The sequence below is a fragment of the Anser anser genome, assembly GCF_964211835.1.
Source record: "Anser anser genome assembly, chromosome: 1".
Taxonomy (NCBI): Eukaryota; Metazoa; Chordata; class Aves; order Anseriformes; family Anatidae; genus Anser; species Anser anser.
The window spans coordinates 215,344,091-215,363,893 of record NC_139720.1 but is presented as its reverse complement, the minus strand read 5'-3'; the positions used below and the strand labels follow the sequence as shown (position 1 = coordinate 215,363,893).

The 19,803-nt window shown below is 49.5% G+C and overlaps 1 protein-coding gene across 1 annotated transcript; it reads left to right on the top strand.

Moving 5' to 3' along the window:
- The first annotated feature begins 340 nt into the window (after positions 1 to 340).
- Positions 341 to 19,602, top strand: LOC310892239 (uncharacterized protein). Its single transcript, XM_083819703.1, has 4 exons — positions 341 to 1,554; positions 1,893 to 1,977; positions 8,431 to 9,410; positions 18,110 to 19,602. Exons 1-4 carry the CDS (start codon positions 613 to 615, stop codon positions 19,325 to 19,327), a joined length of 3,225 nt encoding a protein of 1,074 aa, XP_083675829.1. The 5' UTR covers positions 341 to 612; the 3' UTR covers positions 19,328 to 19,602.
- The last annotated feature ends 201 nt before the right edge of the window (positions 19,603 to 19,803 follow it).

Below are 19,803 nucleotides of genomic sequence, written 5' to 3'. Positions count from 1 at the left end.
GGTGACTACAGCAAGGCTGCTCAGAGTTCTGGCTCCAGCAAGGACAGCCCCAAAGCTGACAGTGCTGGTCTGAGCAAAAATGCTCTGGGGAACAAACACTGGTAGTGCAAATGCGCATCTGCTGCAGTTTCCCAAGCTGGGACTCGTATGGGGCACAACAACCCAGAAGGAGATATGGTTTACAACCTGCAAAAGCTTGTGGGTGACAAGTCCTGCTGAGCTGCATCCTCAGAGTATTCTGGATCTTCCCTGTCTTAGATTCTTGTACCAAAGGCAACTGAAAGGATTTAACATCTAGTTTGTAACTCCCAAACTACGGACTGGAGGGGAGGGGACAACAGCCAAAGACCAGCACAGGATGGGAGGAGAGGTCAGATAACTCCCAAATGTTGGGGCTAAGACCATATGTGTTTGCATTTTGCAGATGACGGGGCTGAGTGTGCCTGGATAAGAGGCAGGAGGATATGATCACTGGCCTGTGTGCCCAAGAAGACAGGCAGGCGTGTTCTGCCTGTGGCTGGAGTTCATGGAAGAGCTTTGCCACAGGTTTTTCTTCTCTCCTCTGTGCCAGATGTTCCTGTGGCTTCCCTTCCAGCTGCGCAGCTGTGCACCATGTCCTACCCAAACCACTCCAGTCCCTCATCCTTCATCCTAACAGGCATCCCTGGGCTGGAGGCTGCTCACTTCTGGATCGCCTTCCCATTCTGCACCATGTACATCCTGGCAGTGCTGGGGAACTTCACAGTCCTCATGGTGATTAGGGCAGACTCAAGCCTCCATCAGCCCTTGTTTTACTTTTTCTCCATGCTGGCTGCCATTGACCTGGTGCTTGTTACTTCCACCATGCCCAAGCTCCTGAGCATCTTCTGGTTCCAAAACCATGAGATCATCTTTGAGGGCTGCGTGGTTCAGATGTTCTTCATCCACGGCTTCTCTGCAGTGGAGTCAGGGGTCCTGCTTGCCATGGCCTTCGACCGTTACTTGGCCATCTGCAAGCCCCTGCACTACTCTGCCATCCTGACTGGTCCCACCATTGCCAAGCTGGGCCTGGCCGCTGCAGTGCGTGGCATTGGACTCATGACCCCTCTGACATGTATGGTGAGCAGCCTGTCCTACTGTGGCATTCATGTCATTCCCCACTCCTACTGCGAGCACATGTCAGTAGTGAAGCTGGCCTGCGGGGACACCCGGCCCAACAGCATCTATGGGATCACATCTGCCATCTTCATAGTGGGCTTAGACATCACCCTCATTGCCATCTCCTATGCGCTGATCCTGAAGGCGGTTTTAGGCCTCTCCTCCAGAGAGGCTCGCCTGAAGTCCTTCTTCACCTGTGGTTCCCACATTGGAGTCATTCTGCTCTTCTACGTGCCTGGGTTCTTCTCCTTCTGTGTTCAGCGCTGGGGCCAGAGCATCCCTGTACACCTCCACATCCTGATGGCTGACCTCTACCTGCTGGTGCCTCCCATGCTCAACCCGCTCATCTATGGGATGAGGACCAAGGTGATCCGGGAGCGGGTGCTGAGCCTGTTCCGGCAGAAGGAGATCCAGCCTGTGTCCTGACCCAAGCCCGTTGCTAACGCCACATGGGAAGGAATGGGGATCACACCAGAGGACAATGGCAGTATTGGGGGGGGGGGGGGGAAGGGAAGGGGGGAGAGGCAAAGAAAATCTTTAAAAGTGGTTTATGAGAAAAGCAGGGTGATCTCTTCATCTTCTCGGCCAAACGCTAAAAGCCAGAGGCACCATGAAAAGTTTCACTGGTGAAACCGATTATCTTTAGGAAGTCAATTCTACATTCCTGTTCAGAACAGAAAGACAAATGGTATATAAATGTATCTGAACCATTGGTCCTCCTCTGTGTCACCTCACGACTCTCCTCTTAATGACAGTTCTTGATAAAAGATTGTTACCACTTCGGAAACGAAAGGCTGTTAATGGGTTCATCTTTCCACATGTACCTTTTCCACCTGATCTGTAATTCTCCATTTATTGATACTAGTCTTTAGCAACTGCCTGATCCTGGTGCCTGGCTATGTAGGGTGTGTGTGTTCACAGGTGTTGTGCGTGTATGCACATTTACACACACACTCATCCAGATATTGGCCCTAAACAGATTTTCTTTTCCTCCCAATCCTGCCTTGAACATTTATTGAGGCGTTTGCAGCAGTAACAAAAGCTCAGCTCACTTGAGAACAGGACATGTAGGTCACACTGAAACCCTGTGGTGTTGCATAAGCTTTTATTCCTTTCTTATCAGAGACTCCAAAACAGTATCAGTCCTGAAATCTTCTACATTTTTTTTACCAATATTTTAATGGGATTCCCTAATTTTCAATGTTGTTGTGTCTCTTTCTTAAACCTTTAAGTACCTGTAATACCATTACAGGGATTTTGAAAAGTGCCATTTTTCCATAAGTATTTGCCTCTGAATTCCTGTGAGATCTTATGCCCATGCATATGGCACTTTAGCAAACTAGCTCTCCCCTTTGGAGATCTTGTAATTCTGCTCATGCTGCACTGCCATGAGGATAATTCATCACTTCTTCACCCCTCATGTGCTGCGCTGCCTTAGGAGGAGCAGGAATTGTTTGCAATGGGATGTGCAGAGCAGCTGCAGAGATCAGCTGAACAAGCCTCCTTCGCTCTGTGCAGATTCCCTGGTATGAAGGGCCACAAACACAAGAAAGCATCAGGGCTGCTGCAGGAGGGTGACCTCCTGGCACTGAAGGTGAGGAGCAGGAGTGTGGATTAAAGTAGGGAAGCAGGGAACAGGGGCTGTGCTCCTCCTCTTCAGCAAACATATACCTGATTTTAACTATGGTGAAAACTCACTTCCTAACACCACATATGGACTTCCATCCCATCTCTTCTTATGCTTTCATACCATGGAAATCAAGACACAGAAATCCCTGGCAGGGACTTTGTATTTTTCCTAGAATGACAATGGTAAGGGGCAAATTCAGAATTGTGAAGGAGCCTGATGATACCCATCAAGATTTGTTAATGCCCAACAAGATATGTTAAGCCCAACAAGACAGATCAGAAGTTCAACCCATAAACCCTAAAGGTTCAGCAGCCTAGGCAGAGTCTCAGCAGGGCATATTTCATATTGGGGTCAGGGGAACCCCAGTGGGATCCGTGCAATAGCATGACTCGTTTTCCATGTACCTTCCAAGTAAATGCCCCCTTCACAGCAGATGGGAAACCACTCAATCGCTCTTCTTATGTAAGTGTATTACCACTTCAACAGGTTTTTGCCTGTCCTGTCTCAGTGACATGATGAGCTATGCATAGAAATCCATTGTGAGTAACCAGCTATGCTCTGGATCCTGGCACAGTGGGAGAGCTGCTGACCACTGAAAATGTGGAGGTGCTTCTGTCCAGCTGGTCTCTCTAGTAAAGTTTTAGAAGTGTTTTGTAAACTGTTTTCCTGGCCAGATGATTTCCATCTCTGCAGAGGAGGAGAGGGCCAGAGAAGGGTTAGTAACTGAGACTCTGAGGAATTCTGAGATCCTGAACGTATCCTGCCCAAGCTAGAGAGGAGAACAAAGCAGAACAAAGGAGCAGTTCTCAAAGGAGAACAAAGAGCTGTGGTAATCACCAGACTCAAGCTGGTGGTTGTGAACATGGTTCTTTTGAGTGTCTTCTGTAGCCTGCTGCCCTCTGGACTGGCTACAGTCACAGGTCATATCACACACCCCCAACAGTACAATCAGCAGATACCAACAACTCAAACACACCGCCGATCCTCCTGCCTGGCTCGGAGACCAGGCTCTTCCAACCCAACTTCTTGCAGCCCTGGCCTGAGGCACAAGGTGCACAGTCCAGCCTGCCAGGCTGGGGTTATTTTCCAGTTAAAGGGTCTGCCCCCACTGATGTCGCCTGATGCTGCACAGGTAGGATGCTCCCAGTAGCATCCTGACGTGGATATCACCCGACTTTCCCCTTCCCTGAGGGCACCCAACCAGGCTTCTTGCAGCTCTTCCCATCCCCTCCAGTGAGGGGCTCTGCTGAGCCCTTTCGCTATGCCTGCTTTGCTCAGGGGGGTTTCAGTGGCAACGCCTGACTTCGAAGCTGAAGTAAACTTAGACAAAATTAGTCTCAAGAGGAGCAAGTGGGGAGGACAGATTGAGAGCAGCCCTGATGAGAAGGACCTGGGGGCGCTGGTTGACGAGAAGCTCGACATGAGCCAGCAATGTGCGGATGCAGCCCAGAAAGCCAACCACACCCTGGGCTGCACCAGCAGCAGTGTGGCAGCGGGGTGAGGGAGGGGATTGTGCCCCTCTGCTCTGCTCTCGTGGGACCCCACCTGGAGCCTGCGTTCAGCTCTGGGACCCCAGCACAAGAATGACATGGACGTATTAGAACAGGTTCCAGAGGAGGCCACGAGGATGCTTAGTGGGCTGGAGCACGTCTCCTACAAAGGCTGAGGGAGTTGGGGTTGTTCAGCCTGGAGAAGACCTTGTAACAAACTTCCAGTACCCAAAGGGAGCTACAGGAAAGCTGGGGAGGGACTCTGTCAGAGAGTGTGGTGATAGGACAAGGGGTAAAGGTTTTAAACTAAAAGAGGGTGGTTTTAGATTAGATATAAGGAAGAAACTCTTTACTATGAGAGTGGTGTGGCACTGGAACAGGTTGTGCAGTGGTTGTGGATGCCCCATCCCTGGAAGTGCTCAAGGCCAGGCTGGATGAGGCCCTGAGCAACCTGGTCTGGTGGGAGGTATCCCTGCCCAGGGCAGGGGGCTGGAATGAGGTGATCTTTAAGGCCCCTTCCAACCCAAACCATTCCACGATTCTGTGATTCTGTGATCTCCATCTCACACCCTGAGCACGGACACACATCCTGCTGGGACCGTGCTGTTTGCAGAGATGGAGATAGGGCAGAGAGGGTGAGGACAGAGTGCTCTCAGGGTGGTGAGTGCATCTGCAGAACAAAAGCCCCACTTCACGAAAACCTCCCCTTTCTGGTAAAAAAATGTAGGAATGACATTCTCCACGCATCACAAATGACCGTGTCTTCATTTCCTGCCCCATCTCACTTTCCTCACTGCCGAGTCCCTGTGCAGAACAGATCCTGTTCTGTTCCCTCCTATCAGATTTGGGGGGTGGGGGGAAAGGACCAAATAGCAAGGAATTCCAGTGGGACGGAGTAAGGATGGGAGCTCTCCGCAACTCTTCCACCCTTCCTCTCAGTGTCATGCTTACATGGCCCTACCACAGCCCAGTCACCACAGTAAAATAAGTGTACCTCTTTGCCTTATACCAGCTGGGAAAACTTTATATGGCTGACAGGAAAATACAGGACAGCTCCACTTCAGAATGGCATTCTAATTGTACTCCATTTCTGGTCAAACATAAGTTCTTATCTGCACTTCCCCCAAAGTGTTTTTTTAGAAAATAAGCTAAAAAAAATAGGAAAGAGTTATTCCCTAATAAGCTGGCATCCCATTAATGACCCTTAAAGACAAGTAGGCCCTATGCCTGCTGGAGGTTTGCCATCAGGTGGTTTCCTCACTTATGATGAGTAAGCGTCATTCCCCACCTACATACTGCATGGTGCAGTCAGGGCTAAGGACCTGCTGCCAGATCCCACCTCCCTGCACAGATCCTTGCACAAACTCTTTCTGGGGATTCAACAGATGTAGAAGGTTGCTGTTGTGGTTCTGAGCAGAGGGAAGAATGGAAACTTGGAGTTTACAAAGCACCTTGCTCTGTGGCAAACCAAAGGTATTTTTCTCCTCTTGTGGACTCCTTAGTTACTTTTTGTGCATTGGTCCCAAGGGCCCTGGCAGGCTCTGCAGACTGCCATGACCCCAAGACACCAACAGTATGACACAAAAAGAGAGAGCTAATGCATGAAGCTGAAGCAGCCTTGAAAATTTCCATCTTCTCACAGGGCAGACAGCCCAACCTCCATCTGGTGTCCCTTAGGTGACTTCCAAAGGACAGATTAATACTCCAGCCTTTCTGCACTTTGCAATACACGGAGATGTACTGCTGCCACCTTCCAGGTGACAGTCCTACCGGAGCTTATCCATCTCATCAGACCCAGATCACAAACCTTTGCTTAGGATGCAAAACTCTTCTGTGCTCCAGGCCAAGGAGCTCCAGTGATCAGGGGTCTTCAGTACTGCTGAAGCACTGATAATATTATTGAAACATACTGATAATTATATTGAAACAGGCCCTGCCTGTGAGAAAGACCTTCTGGAAGCTAAGTTATTCTTCCCTTGGATATATGCAGCTGGGGACCCAGCTCCGGATTCAAACACATGTAAGTGCCTAGAGGTAGGTGCCCAGATGCACTTGCGTGCATGAATGCTTACTGCCCGGTCACTGACTACAGACAGTGGTGACCTACCCCCTGTGGTCAGCAGATCCTGTAGAGAATTTCTACTTACCCTAGGGCAGGGCCCTACATTCAGGGAGTGAGTTACTCTGTAGGGCCCATGCTGTAGCTCTTCTCTGACTGCTACAGGGGCTCAGACCCTCAGGGTGCCACTCCACTGCCCCTTACTTGGGTGTCTACAGCCACTCAAGATGCCCCTAGGTACCCAAGCATCCACGTGGGAGAGGCAGACCGTAACCCTGGGATTGAAGGAGACCCACACACTGCTGGGTGTGAAGGGAATAGAGGCTGAGTAGGCACCAGGGGTCTCAGATGGCTCTCAGCACCTATCTTTAGGTATCTGAACCATCACCTGAGTCTGCAATGTGGGTGTGTTAAACTCGGGCTTGCACCATCCCAGGGTCCACAGCTATGTTTGCAAGAGTGGACATCTATGTTTTGCAAGAGAAGGTGGTCGGAAAGGTTGGGCTGTGTCTCTGACAGCATGTGGGTCTACAGGTCAGAGAAAGCAGCCGCTGGTTAACCTCACTGTTCTCTGTGCAAATCTGGAGTCACAACTGACTCCTGCAGCTGCTGGTTACGCAAACACAAGAGCTCAGTGCAGTGCAATAAAGTACAGTAATTAAAAAGGAATTTAGACCCTACTTCAACCTCCAAAATATCCTGATTCACAAACATTTAGGCCAACACCTCCATCCTGAACAGCCTTTTCAGCCAGCAGTGCCAGCAGCAACACCTGGGGTTAAGCCATTGTTCAAATGACAGTTATCCCACAAAAGTCCACTCCCTATTTTGAAAATTTAAGTGCTATGTTTCCTTAGTTGTCTTCCAATGTCTTCCTTTTTTCTATTCTGAATTTGTCTAGCTTCTGCTTCTCACAGCTTCCATGCTGACTGTGTCTAACATTAAATTAATGAACCTACCCACAGTTCTCAGACTCTTCTCGTCTCCAGAATTTTTCTCTGGAGGGTTTGTATTTCCTTCAAGCTTCTCCTGACAGAATAAAAAATAGTTTTGCAGGCTTCATTCGTGGGTGAATGAAAAAACGAAGACAAAGCAGCAAAAGGGCCACAAAGATGATCAAGGGGCTGGAGCACCTCTTCTACGAAGACAGGCTGAGAGAGCTGAGGCTGTTCAGCTTACAGAAGAAAAGGCTCCGGGGTGATCTAACTGAAGCTTTTAAATACTTAAAGGGGTCTTATAAAAAGGGTGGCGAAGGACTCTTTACTCAGGTAGATAATGATAGGACAAGGGAGAATGGTTTTAAACTGAAAGAGGGCAGATTTAGATTAGAGGTTAGAAGGAAATTTTTCACTCAGGGGGTGGTGAGGCAGTGGCACAGGTTGCCCAGACAGATTGTGGATGCCCCATCCCTGAAGGTGCTCAATGCCGGGCTGGATGAGGCCCTGGGCAACCTGATCTGGTGGGAGGTGTCCCTGCCTATGGCAGGGGGGTTGGAACTGGATGATCTTTGAGGTCCCTTCCATCCCAGACCATTCTATGATTCCATGTTTCCATGTTTCTATGATTCTATTATTCTGTGATTCCATGTTTCTATGTTTCTATGATTCTATGATTCTGTGATTCTGTGATTCTATGATTCTATGAAAAGACATTTTCATGGTCTTTCTTAATGTGCCAGAGCACTTTCTCAGACCATTTTTTTCCTTAAAAATTTGGAGCAACTTTCTGTGTTGAGCCCATTGCAGGGAAGCTAAGACTGCTCGGGCAAAAGCGCTGCCTGAGGGAAGTAACAGCTTATTTCAAGATTTCAACTGAGTGGTGGTAAGCAGCCATCAAAGAAACAAGTCTTTCACAAACAATGGACTGTAGAAGATCCTTTTTCAGCCCTGGTGGTATGATTTGAAACATGAACTTATCTGAAGTAACCTACAAGTGACAACAGCTCGATTTAGTCAGCATTTCTGCCCCGTCCCCCCCACCCTGTCACATTACGCTGTGGAGGTCCCGTCTCACATATTGTAACAACAGTTTGGGTTCCTGATTTGGCACATGCATTGATGCATTGTACTCAGCTTCTCAACTTTAGTTCTCGACATCTTGGTGATCCTAAACAGGTGTCTTTTTCATTTTTTTAAGCACAAAAGCAAGATTCTCCTGCATGGCTTCTGATCCCTTCAACTACCCCAACGGCAGCTCCTCCTCTTTCATCCTTGTGGGTGTCCCCACCCTGGAAGCTTTCCCCATCTGCCTGGGCATACTTTTCTGCTCAGCATATATCATCGCTTTGGTCGGAAATGGTGTAGTTTTGCTTGTCATTGGGCTGGACAAGTCCCTGCGTGACCCCATGCATTGCTTCCTGGGCATGCTGGCAGTCATCGATGTGGTGATGGTGACATCCATCATCCCAAAGATGCTGAGCATATTCTGGCTGAATTCTACTGAGATTGGTTATGTGGCCTGTTTTGTTCAGATGTTCCTTGTTCACTCTGCAACATCAGAGGAGTCCGGAGTGCTCCTGGCCATGGCTTTTGACCGCTACATTGCAATTTGTCACCCTCTCAGGTACCAAAGGATCTTGAATCACCAAACAATTGCCCGAATAGGCCTGGCTATCGTGGTGAGAGCTCTCCTTTTCATAGTCCCGTTGGCAGGGATGGTGACAAAGCTCCCCTATTGCCGTTCCCTTGTGGTTCCCCATTCGTATTGCGAGCACATGGCTGTGGTGAAGCTTGCATGTGCAGACCCCAGACCTATTAGATTTTACTGTGTGTCTATGTCCTCTCTTATAGTAGGGATGGACATGGCATTCATTGCTGTGTCTTATGGGATGATCCTTAAAGTTGTCCTGGGGAAGAAATCATGCTGGAAAGCCTTCCGCACCTGTGGATGTCATATCTGTGTGATGATGCTGTATTACATCCCTGGGATGGTCTCCATATACGCACAGCAGTTTGGCAGCAGTGTATCTGTGCGAGCACAAGTTCTGCTAGCCGATCTCTACCTCATCCTCCCTGCCATGCTGAACCCCATCATTTACAGCATGAGGACCAAGCAGATCCATCAGGCAGTGCTCAAAATGCTATTTTCCAGGAAGGTTCATGCCTGACACAGTAGTCAGTGATTTTCCAGGTGTGTTCATCAATGCAAAGACAGCACCAATTTCATTCCCAGTGAATGTACAGTGAACAGAAGCAATGAGAGGATGGGAGAGGACTTGTTGGCATTAGTGGCCACATGAGACCCTACTCTGTGACAAGAGGTATTTGGAACTGGGATCTTAAGCAAATATTGGGATCCCATTTCCCCTTCTTTCTTACCAGGTGATAGAAAGGCAAGCACCCACCTTTGAGTTTTGAGCTGTTCCCGATGCCATGAATGTCTCTATGATAATTTAAAGCAACAGCTTACAAATCCATGTATATTTGTGTCAATAAACAGGTTCTATTTGAAATGTCGAATTTTCATCTATGGTGTCTTTTTTAGTCCCTTCTGGACTATTGGGCTAGCAGCAGACGACTGTCACACTTTGCAGGTGCTCTAGCCACAGAGGATCTCCCCTCTGCGCCTCTCTTGTACAAAAGGTTTTCCCTTGCTGAGCACAGACCAGCTTGTCCAGGTTTCTGGGTGATGATGGCAGCTGAGTATTTGATGAATAATTTGATCACCTAGGAAAGCTTATCGCTGAGTCACTCTATGCTTAAAAGTTATCTTTCATGAGCTATTTTGCAGAGTGCTGGAAACAGCTGGGGAAGGGAGATGCCTGTGGTCTGGAGGAAATTCTATAAGCATATGGCAAAGAAGAGAAACATCCTGAAATCTTCAAAGCGTTCTGTCAGTCCAACAGATCACACCAGCTGGGTAAGGAAACCAAGGCAGGGAGATTCACCGTGGTATTTATTACTTTTTCTAGGTGTCCATATCTTCTAGTGGTGAAAATAAACATTGATTCTGCTTGGGGATACTTACTAACTCAGTGTCTGCTTGCTGTAATGACCACAAGTTGGTGAATAGCTAAATATATCATGTCTCAGAGGCCTGAAGGACAGCATGACATAGATCTGAGTGTCCTGAGCCTAGCTAACTACTGCTGCAGGTAGACCGGCTGCTTCTTAGACTTCTCTGAGACCTCTATGAGCAAGCAAGCTATGCCCAAGCAGGATCCAGACCCCACCCAGGTGTCACAGCACCTGACCATGTTGAGGTTCCCCAGGGTGCAGAAGACCTCTTGAACTGGAAGCCAGAATGCAGCCAGCAATGACGCAGGTAGGTCAGGTCCCCCAGCAGCAACAGGTTTTATCTGGAAACTGCAGGCACAAGGAGTCATTCTGAGGCTTTACACCTTAGGATCAGCAGATGAGAAGTCCAGCTCTGAGCTGGGATGAGGAGATACTCTGCAGGCATTATTTGAATTGGTACTGGAGGTTCCTTGGGAGAGCTGCACTCTCAGAGAACCTGAAGCTACATGTCAATAGCAAATACCGAAGTACCAGCACTAACAACATTTATCCCTATAACCGTATAGAGTTTATGTGGCAAGGTTTTGGTAGTGAGGGGCTGCAGGGGCGGCCTCTGTGAGGTCAGTGCAGCAGGAGAGCAGGAGGTGCTCCAGGCACGCAGCACAAATTCCCCTGCGGCCCATGGAGAGGCCCCTGGTGGAGCAGGCTGTCCCCCTGCACCCACGGGTCCCACACGGAGCAGATCTCCACGCTGCAGCCCGTGGAGGAGCCCCCGCTGGAGCAGGTGGATGTGGCCTGGAGGAGGCTGCGGCCCATGGAGAGCCCCCGCAGGAGCAGGCCCCGGGCCGGAGCTGCAGCCATGGAGAGGAGCCCACGCAGGAGCAGGGGTCTGGGGGGAGCTGCCGCCCGTGGGGGACCCGTGCTGGAGCAGTTTGCTCCTGGGGGATGGACCCTGTGGGACGGAGCCGTGTGGGAGCAGTTCTTGAGGAGCTGCAGCCTGTGGGCAGCCCCCGCAGGCTCAGTTCGGGAAGGACGGCATCCCGTGGGAGGGACCCCACGGGGAGCAGGGGCAGAGAGGGACCGTGAGGGAGCGGCGGAGACGAAGCGTCAGGGACTGACCGCAGCCCCCAGTCCCCGTTCCCCTGCACCGCTCGGGGGGAGGAGGTGGAAGAGGTGGATGGGGGGAAGGTGTTTGTGGTTTGTTTTTAGTTTCTCACTGTTCTAGTCTGCTAATGATAGGTAGTAAATTATACTAATCTCCCTGTGCTGAGTCTGTTTTGACCATGACAATAACTGGTGAGTGACCTCCCTGTTCTTATCTCAACCCTTGAGCCCTCTTCATCATATCTCCCCCCAACTTTCCATTTGAGGAGGGGGAGTGAGAGAGCGGCCGTGGTGGAGTTCAGCTGCCCAGCAGGGTAAAACCACCATGATACCTTACCGTCCCTTACCAATAAGGGAGCAGAGATGTTACTCCTGGGCTCTGGCTGGAGCCTTCTGAGATTCAGGAAGACTTAAGCTACAAACAGCCAACTTTTGGGAAAAAAGGCAGCAGTCTGGTGAGCCTTTGCCGAGGAAGTTTTGGCAGGGATAAGTGACAGTTCCCATTAGGATGTTTAAGATGTGTGAGTGATGAAGTAGAGATACGGAGTGGAGAGGAATGTCTGTGTCAGAGATGCTTGTGGTATCAGTTGCTCATGGTGGTCTGCAAAGAGAGGGGAGTTTCATCAGAGCCAGCAGCCATGACCCCAGCTGGGTCTGAGAGTGGAGGAGGAGCAGAGGGGTGAAGCTGGGGAAAGCTGGCTCCATTAAAGCAAGGACTCAGAAGAAAAGCACACACTGCTTGTCTTTAGGATCCTGAAGTCAATGTAGAGGACTAGCTCCAGCCATAGACTGACACCATGTCTACACCTGCCACCTGTGTTTGGTCAGATGAATCCCACCCAAAATGTTCTGTTTAATCTCATTTCTACATCATTTTTAAAGTCAGTGATACACATTCAAAATCAAAACTGGTTCAAGCATGTTATTCCCCATGTCAGAAATATTTTTTCCAGTCTATGTGGTGTTTCTCTGATTTTCCGCTGCACTTTTTCCTGACAGCTTGAAAAAATCAGCTGTCAGAACGTTTCTGCTATCCTGAATTTCCAAGGCGTGGATGGAACTGACATTGGCAAAGTACACAAAGAATAACGGGAAGGGATTCTATAGGTACATTGCTCAGAAAAGAGAGGCCGAGGAGAGTGTAGCCCCTCTGATGAATGGGAAGTGTGAACTGGTAACAACAGACATGGAGGAGGCTGAAGTACTTAACTTCTTTGTCTCAGTCTTCACTGCCAGTCAGGCTTCCCAAGTCTTTCGTTCCCCTGATCCTGTAGGTGGAGGCTGGGGGAGCAAAGTCCCACCCACTGTAGGTGAAGAGCAGGTTTGAGACCGCCTGATGAAAATAAACACGTACAAGTCTATGGGGCCTGATGACATGCATCCCAGGGTCCTGAAGGCTGATGTAGTTGCCAAACCTCTCTCCATCATATTTGGAAAGTTCTGGCAGTCAGGCGAAATCCCTTGTGACTGGGAAAAAGGAAACATCACTCCTACTTTTAAAAAGGGTAGAAAGGAGAACCCAGGAAACTGCAGACTGGTGAGCCTCACCTCTGTGCCTGGCGAGATCATGGAACAGATCCTCCTGGAAGCAATGTCAAGGCACATGCAAGACAAAGAGATGATCAGAGACATCCAGCATGGCTTCACCAAGGGCAAATCATGCCTGACTGATCTGGTGGCCTTCTACAATGGAGTGACTGAATCAGTTGACAAGAAAAGACTGAGCAATGTCATCTACCTGGCCTTCTGTAAGGCCTTTGACACAGTCCCACATGACATCCTGGTCTCCAAATTGGAGAGAGATGGTTTTGATGGGTGGACCATTCAGTGGATAAGGAATTGGCTTGAAGGTCATACCCGGAGAGTGGTGGTCAATGGCTCTGCATCCAAGCAGAGGCCGGTGATGAGTGGTGTACCGCAGGGGTCTGTCTTGGGACTGGTGCTGTTTAATATCTTTATCAATGACATAGACAGTGGGATCAAGTGCACCCTCAGCAAATTTGCAGATGACACCAAGCTGAGTGGTGCGGTTGATACGATAGAAGGAAGGGATGCCATCCAAAGGGACCTGGACAGGCTGGAGAAGTGCGCCCACGTGAACCTCATGAGGTTCAACAAGGCCAAGTGCAAGGTGCTGCACCTGGGCTGGGGCAATCCCAGACATGAGCACAGACTGGGAGAAGAGCTCACTGAGAGCAGCCCTGCAGAGAAGGACTTGGGGGTTCTGGGGGACGAAAACACGAGCCAGCAGTGTGCGCTTGCAGCCCAGAAGGCCAACTGCATCCTGGGCTGCATCAACAGAGGGGTGGCAGCAGGGGAGGGAGGGGATTGTGCCCCTCTGCTCTGTCCTGGTGAGGCTCCAGTCAGAGTACGGTGTCCAGGTCTGGGGCCCCCAGCTCAAGGAGGATGTGGGGCTGTTAGAGCAGGTCCAGAGGAGGCCATGAAGATGATCAAGGGGCTGGAGCACCTCCTATGAGGAAAGGCTGAGAGATCTGGGGCTGTTCAGCCTAAAGAAGAGAAGGCTCTGGGGTGACCTCATTGTGTCTTTTCAATACTTAAAAGGGACTTACAAGAAAGATGGAGAGCGACTTTTTGCTCAATCCCATAATGACAGGACAAGGGGGAATGGTTTTAAACTAAAAGAGGGGAGATTTAGATTAGATGTCGGGAAGAAGTTCTTCACTCAGAGGGTGGTGAGGCACTGGCACAGGTTGCCCAGAGAAGCTGTGGATGCTCTGTCCCTGGGGAAAGACAGGAGATGCTTCCAGCTACTCGTCCAGCAGCAGCCAGAAATGAAACTGCACTTGCTTGTGCTCCAGGCAGAAACACAAATTTGTTGTTCTGCTGGAGACAACTCGTGCAGCCTATTTCTGCCTCACTTGGTCCTCTCCTAGCACCTGCCATTTGAAAAATAAATTAGGTGGAAAAGAATTGACTTGAGACTTAGGCTGTTACTATCCAGCCCCTTTGCAGAGGTTATTACAGAATTTGTCTGCAGAGGCCTCGTGCTCTTGGGACTCTTCTTCTAGGAGGAGTCTCCCTGCAGAACTGCTGGGGTGATTTATGTACATCCCTGCTGCTCTGCCCTCGCACGTGGAGGCATCCTTTCCTCGGTGTGAGCATCCCCCAGGGTGGCAGATGCCTGCAAGCAGAGCATGAGGTGGGTGGATATGGCTGAGGACTGACCCGAGGCGGGTTATGTCGGGCTCAGGGCACAGCAGGCTGCTGCAGGTGCCCAAGGACTGGAGGCTGGCTGGGGGAGAGCAGTCAGCCTGTGTATGTTCACAAGCTGAGCCAGCTAGGAAAAAGGCAATTGCTGAAAACTTTCTTTAAAAAATCAGTTGTTCAAAATTTAAGTTTCTTGTTAAATGAAAACACAAGCTGAAGGTTGCAGAATTCTGTTTTTTTGAGTATATTTTTAGCTAAAAATAGGTTCTGAGTTTAAATAAGAGTAAGCTAATAAGTATCAAGCTTTTTAACTAAAACCAGAATTTGTTCACTGAAAAAAAGATGAAAAGAGAAAAAGAAAAAAAAAAAAGCCAGTTTGTTTCTGTTTATATAAACCAATCATTGCTTAGCTAAGTGCATGTTTTCTGTAAAACAAACTAAATGTTCAGCCGTGGGTAATATTCCTAATCGCTTGCATACAATAAGAGATATCTGACTTGCAAGCCATGGGCACACAGCTGGGGGCCTTGCGGATGGACAGGGTTTGGTAAAATAGTCTGGGTTCTGTCACATGTGGTGAAGCTTGCTCGGGGTGGGCTGGCGATGCCGAAGGGGGCACGCAGCCCCCTGGCCCGGGATCCCCACCCAGCTCAGGTCACTCGTGGCTTGAAGCAGGGTGCAGGAGGACAGGCTTGTTCTCTGGCTAGCCTGAACAGAGGGCAGCTTGAGTTCAGAGGCGGGCAGGGACTGGGGGACAAACCTTTACTTAGGGAAGTTCCCTGTGACGGGGGTGCAATTTGTGGAGGAGGAGCAAAAGTTCCAGGGCCAGCTACACACGCACGGGTCAGGGCATGGACCACGGCAGCAGCTTTTCCAGGGCTGGAAACTTGCCTTGGATGTGAACGAGTGTCCTAAATCCTGTGCTAGCGGCCAGACCAGGCAGCACTCACCTTTGTGCTCAAGCCAGGAGCAATAACCCGGCTTCATTTCTATAGGAAAGTATGTCTGGAGCATGCTTTATGCTCCATAAACCTGAGTGGCAGTTCCCCACTGCCCTGGAGGTGTCTGTGATGAGAAGGAAGGGAGTGGAAGAGATGGGATGGGGAGAACTCAGTCTGGAAGATGTGAAAGGCAGACATAAAACATCACAGGAGAGCACAGGGCCCGTTTCTCAGTCAAAGAATTCTGCATCCAGCGCTCATTAACAGCACGAGGGACTTCACTGTGATGAAAAGGAATTAAACTACAGGAAAAAGGTCGGTGGTGCCTAGGAACTGGTGGCATTGATCTCGATGTATTTCAGCCTGCAGTACTGATTTTTCATAAAGTTCTGGTTTCTCAAAGCTGATGAAACTTAAAGGCAGAGCAAAATTAGAAATCAGAGAGATTAGAAATTAGAGAAAACATTGAGAGGTGCTTTGCACAAGTCCAGCTGATGGCCAAGCCTGCACCTCTGCATGCCTGCAGCAAGGGGCAGCTTTGGTTAGGAAGGTGAGTGGGGCACGTGAAGCTGCAGCTACAACACCACGGGCAAAAGTGGCACGGGAGAGCTGGTCAGGATGCCATGCAATTAGAAGCTATTAAGTAGAGAAATCAGATAAAAGCAAATGAAGACAACTACCCCTCTGCATGAAGCGGAGAGGTCTATGCCTACCCAAGAGACAGGCAATCAGAGATTTATTTATTTATTTTTAATGTAATTTTCCTAATTAATAAATGAGAAGCATGTTAAACAGCTTCTGTCAAGAACAGAAAACAAATACAGCGGTCCTGGGTAAATGGCACAAGGGAAAAGGTGTCTGTGAGTTGGCCAAGGAGGTCTCTGGACTGCTCTGCCAAACTTTTATTAGTCCTGGCATGCCGCGGTGACTGCAGACACGCTTCCTCAGGCCATTACTTTAGCGAGACAGTAAGATAATGTGATTAACTGCAGATTGCTTAGCCTGACGTCAATGCCCAGCAGACTGCCCAAGATGATAACAGAAGATTTGGTCAATAAAGATTTACATGACTGGAATCAAATTAAATTAATTGCAATCAATGTGGCTTCACAGGAGATAGCTCTTGTCAAACAAACTTGATTTGATTTTCTGATGAGATGGCAAGTTTGGTTAACCAATGTGCACGCATGTGTGTGCACGGTGCACAGACTGCACCTCCGCCACGCTGCTTTCCTCTGAGGAGCTGCCCACCACAAAACGGGTGTTTCTGCAGGGACTCCGCAAGTGCTGGCTCTAGGCTAGAATTTATTCTGTGCCACTTTCCTCAGTAGTCCTAAAATCAGTACAAGTTGTGTCTCAAATGGTGCTGGGGAAAGACAAGTCATGCAGAGCAGTCCAGAGAGATTGGTGGATGCAATCCCTCAAAGGAACTGCCTGAAATAAACTGATGAGGAGAGTAGGCAGGTTTACACAGGGGGGGCACTGCATCCTAGAAAATAGAAGCTCTGGAAAGCATCTGACAGCACACTTGTTGGTGTCACTGGGACCCAAAGGGCTAGTGCAATTTTGGATGCATAAAACAGAAATAGAGGAGGTTATATTTAAAAAATTATTAAGTTGATATCATGTAGATGTGTGGATAAAAACCCTCTCATAAGGCAGGTCATAGAACAGGTGGCTGGGGATGAGAAACTTGCAGTGCTCTGGGACTTTAGTTTATCAAGAATAACTCCTTGGTCGTGGCAAGTGCACACCTTCAGTGAAAATACTGTGCCACAAAGAGCTCTCTGGCCAAGCACAGGAAGGCAGAATAGGGAGCTGTGGCTGGAAGGAGTAGACAGGCAATGCTCAGCGGGAAGAAAAGTGCATGGTTATAACCATGAGGATAAGTAGCACTTGGGGCAAAAATCAAGGGATGGAGGTTCTCCATCTCCAAATGCTCATGAGCCTGCAGTAGTGCATTACCTTTCAGAAAAAGCATGCTTTAGTGAATACTGTGTCACTGTGATGGGAACATCAAAGAGGACAGCATTCCTCATTGCTTTGGCCTGCAGTCCCATGGGTGGAGGAGCGTGCAGGCCATTCGTACCATTTTAATTGTACCTTCCTTGGCTGAGGGTAGCAGCGGCTGCTGCCTGAAACATCATTTTCCTGGCTGCAGTTTCTCTCTCAGCTCAGTTTCACCATGGACATGTTGTCCGGGCAGAGCTTCTGCATGACCCAAAGTGACCTGTCCTGTCTCCAAGCAGGGGTCCTTGCTGCAAGCCCCGAAGCCACCCATTGCACTGCTCATGAGGGCTGGACAGGGGGCAAAGACCATGGGGTCATCAAGCCCCGCTTTGCCCACTGCTCCCTGCAATAGTGACTGGAAGCTGTGGCAGGGCAGGACACCGCGGTGCCAGCCTTCAGACAGACACACTTGCTGCAAAAGCCAGAGGTTACGCAGAGTGGCTGGATGGGGAATCAGAAGGGAAGGTGGCCCCACGTGAGCAATAGGACAGGTTGGACTCTCCGGCAGTGACTCCTGCGGAAGGCACTGACCACAGCAACAGTTTAAAAGCCTGACTGTGGGTTACAGGTCCTGAAAGTTTTTCCCTATATTGCGTGATGCCTGAAAACTGTAGTCTGCACAGTTTTACGAACAACCAAGATGGCAGCAAAATCCCAACCTTTCTGTCACTGTGTTACAGGGAACTAAAGTCAGGAACAAATATTTGACTTGTTCCACCTATGCCATGTCAAGCCCCAACCAAACCAACACCAATTCTTTGCCTTTTCTCCTGATGGGCATCCCTGGCCTGGAAGATCTCCACATATGGTTTTCCATCCCATTCTGCTTTATGTACGTCATGACCCTGCTGGGAAATATCCTGATCTTTCTTGCTGTGAGGTTGGACAAAAGTCTCCATGAGCCTATGTACTATTTTATTTCCATGTTGGCTGTCATTGACCTCACTTTCTCAACGGCTGTAGTTCCCAAACTGCTGGGTGTGTTCTGGCTGGATTCAAGACAAATTGTTTTTGAGGCCTGCTTCATCCAGATGTTCTTCATCCACACGTTCACCGCAGTGGAGTCAGGGGTGCTGCTGGCAATGTCCTTTGACCGGTATATAGCCATCTGCAACCCCCTGAGATACTCCACCATCCTAACGAGCTCAAGGACCACCCAGATAGGACTGCTGTCTCTGGCCAGGGGAGCTGCTGTCATGACACCTTTAATGTGCCTCCTCACCAGCTTGCCCTACTGCAAATCCCGAGTCATCCCTCACTCCTACTGCGAGCACATGGCCGTGGTGAAGTTGGCCTGTGCTGACCCATCCACCAGTGACCTCTACAGCGTCATCGTGGCAACGCTGTTGGTCGGGACAGACTCTGTCTTCATCACTGTCTCCTATGGCATGATCCTCAGGTCTGTGTTGAGGCTGCCATCCCAAGAGGCACGTCTCAAGGCCCTCAGCACCTGCGGGTCCCACATTTGCATCATCCTCCTGTTTTACATAGGCGGCCTCCTCTCTATGTACCTGCAGATGTTCTCTTTCGGCTTGGCACCTCACATCCAAGTCCTGGTGGCTGATTTCTATTTGACAGTCCCTCCCATGCTCAACCCATTCATTTATGGCATAAAGATGAAGCAGATCCGGGAAGGGATTTTCAGACTGCTGAAGAAGTTGGCAGGACTCATGTTCTCGCACGCTTATAAAGGCAGGCGAGATGCTCAGAGAGCAAGGTGCTCCCCAGAAAATAATTTATCTGACCCTAGACTAGGTGTGATGCTAGGTGCAATGAATGCCCGTGATGTTAGGGCAATGAATGCCCCAGAAATGCCCATCTTTCTTCAGTGACTGGAAAGGGAACCTAGACCAAAGGCCTAACACTGACATGACAGAAGTTTATTGGTGTGAAACTAACAGCTCAGTCCTGATGGATGCTGGACAACTGTCTCCTTGGCCAGTGCACTCATGTCTTCCGAGATATCACTTGGAAACATTATATCATGGTATCACTTGGACAGCAGCAGCACTTCACCTCTCCATGCAAGAGACATCTGTGCTTCGCTTCTGATCAGGAGTCAGACTGATGCATCTAAGAAACGGTGCAGCTCCAGGCTCCCAGGGAACGGGAGGCTGCTTTAATCAACAGCTACAGTTACACATCCACTGCAGCAGCCTCAGTCGTCACCTCCCATGCCTCTGTGCACCCCTGCTGTAATGTCATGGTGGGGACCACACGCACCTCAATGCGAGGCAGCGTGGCAGGGTGAAGTGGTGTAAGCCCTGCTGTCAGCGCAAGGAGCACTGAGCCAACCCAAGCATCAGTG

What these genes read in the sequence shown, in the direction of transcription:
- LOC310892239 (XM_083819703.1), top strand. Translation starts at nt 613, where the DNA reads ATGTCCTACCCAAACCACTCCAGTCCCTCATCCTTCATCCTAACAGGC. An exon ending in GGCAGAAGGAGATCCAGCCT is followed by an intron (nt 1,555 to 1,892) that starts GTGTCCTGACCC and finishes TCTTAATGACAG; the next exon opens with TTCTTGATAAAAGATTGTTA. An exon ending in GTACCTTTTCCACCTGATCT is followed by an intron (nt 1,978 to 8,430) that starts GTAATTCTCCAT and finishes GATCCTAAACAG; the next exon opens with GTGTCTTTTTCATTTTTTTA.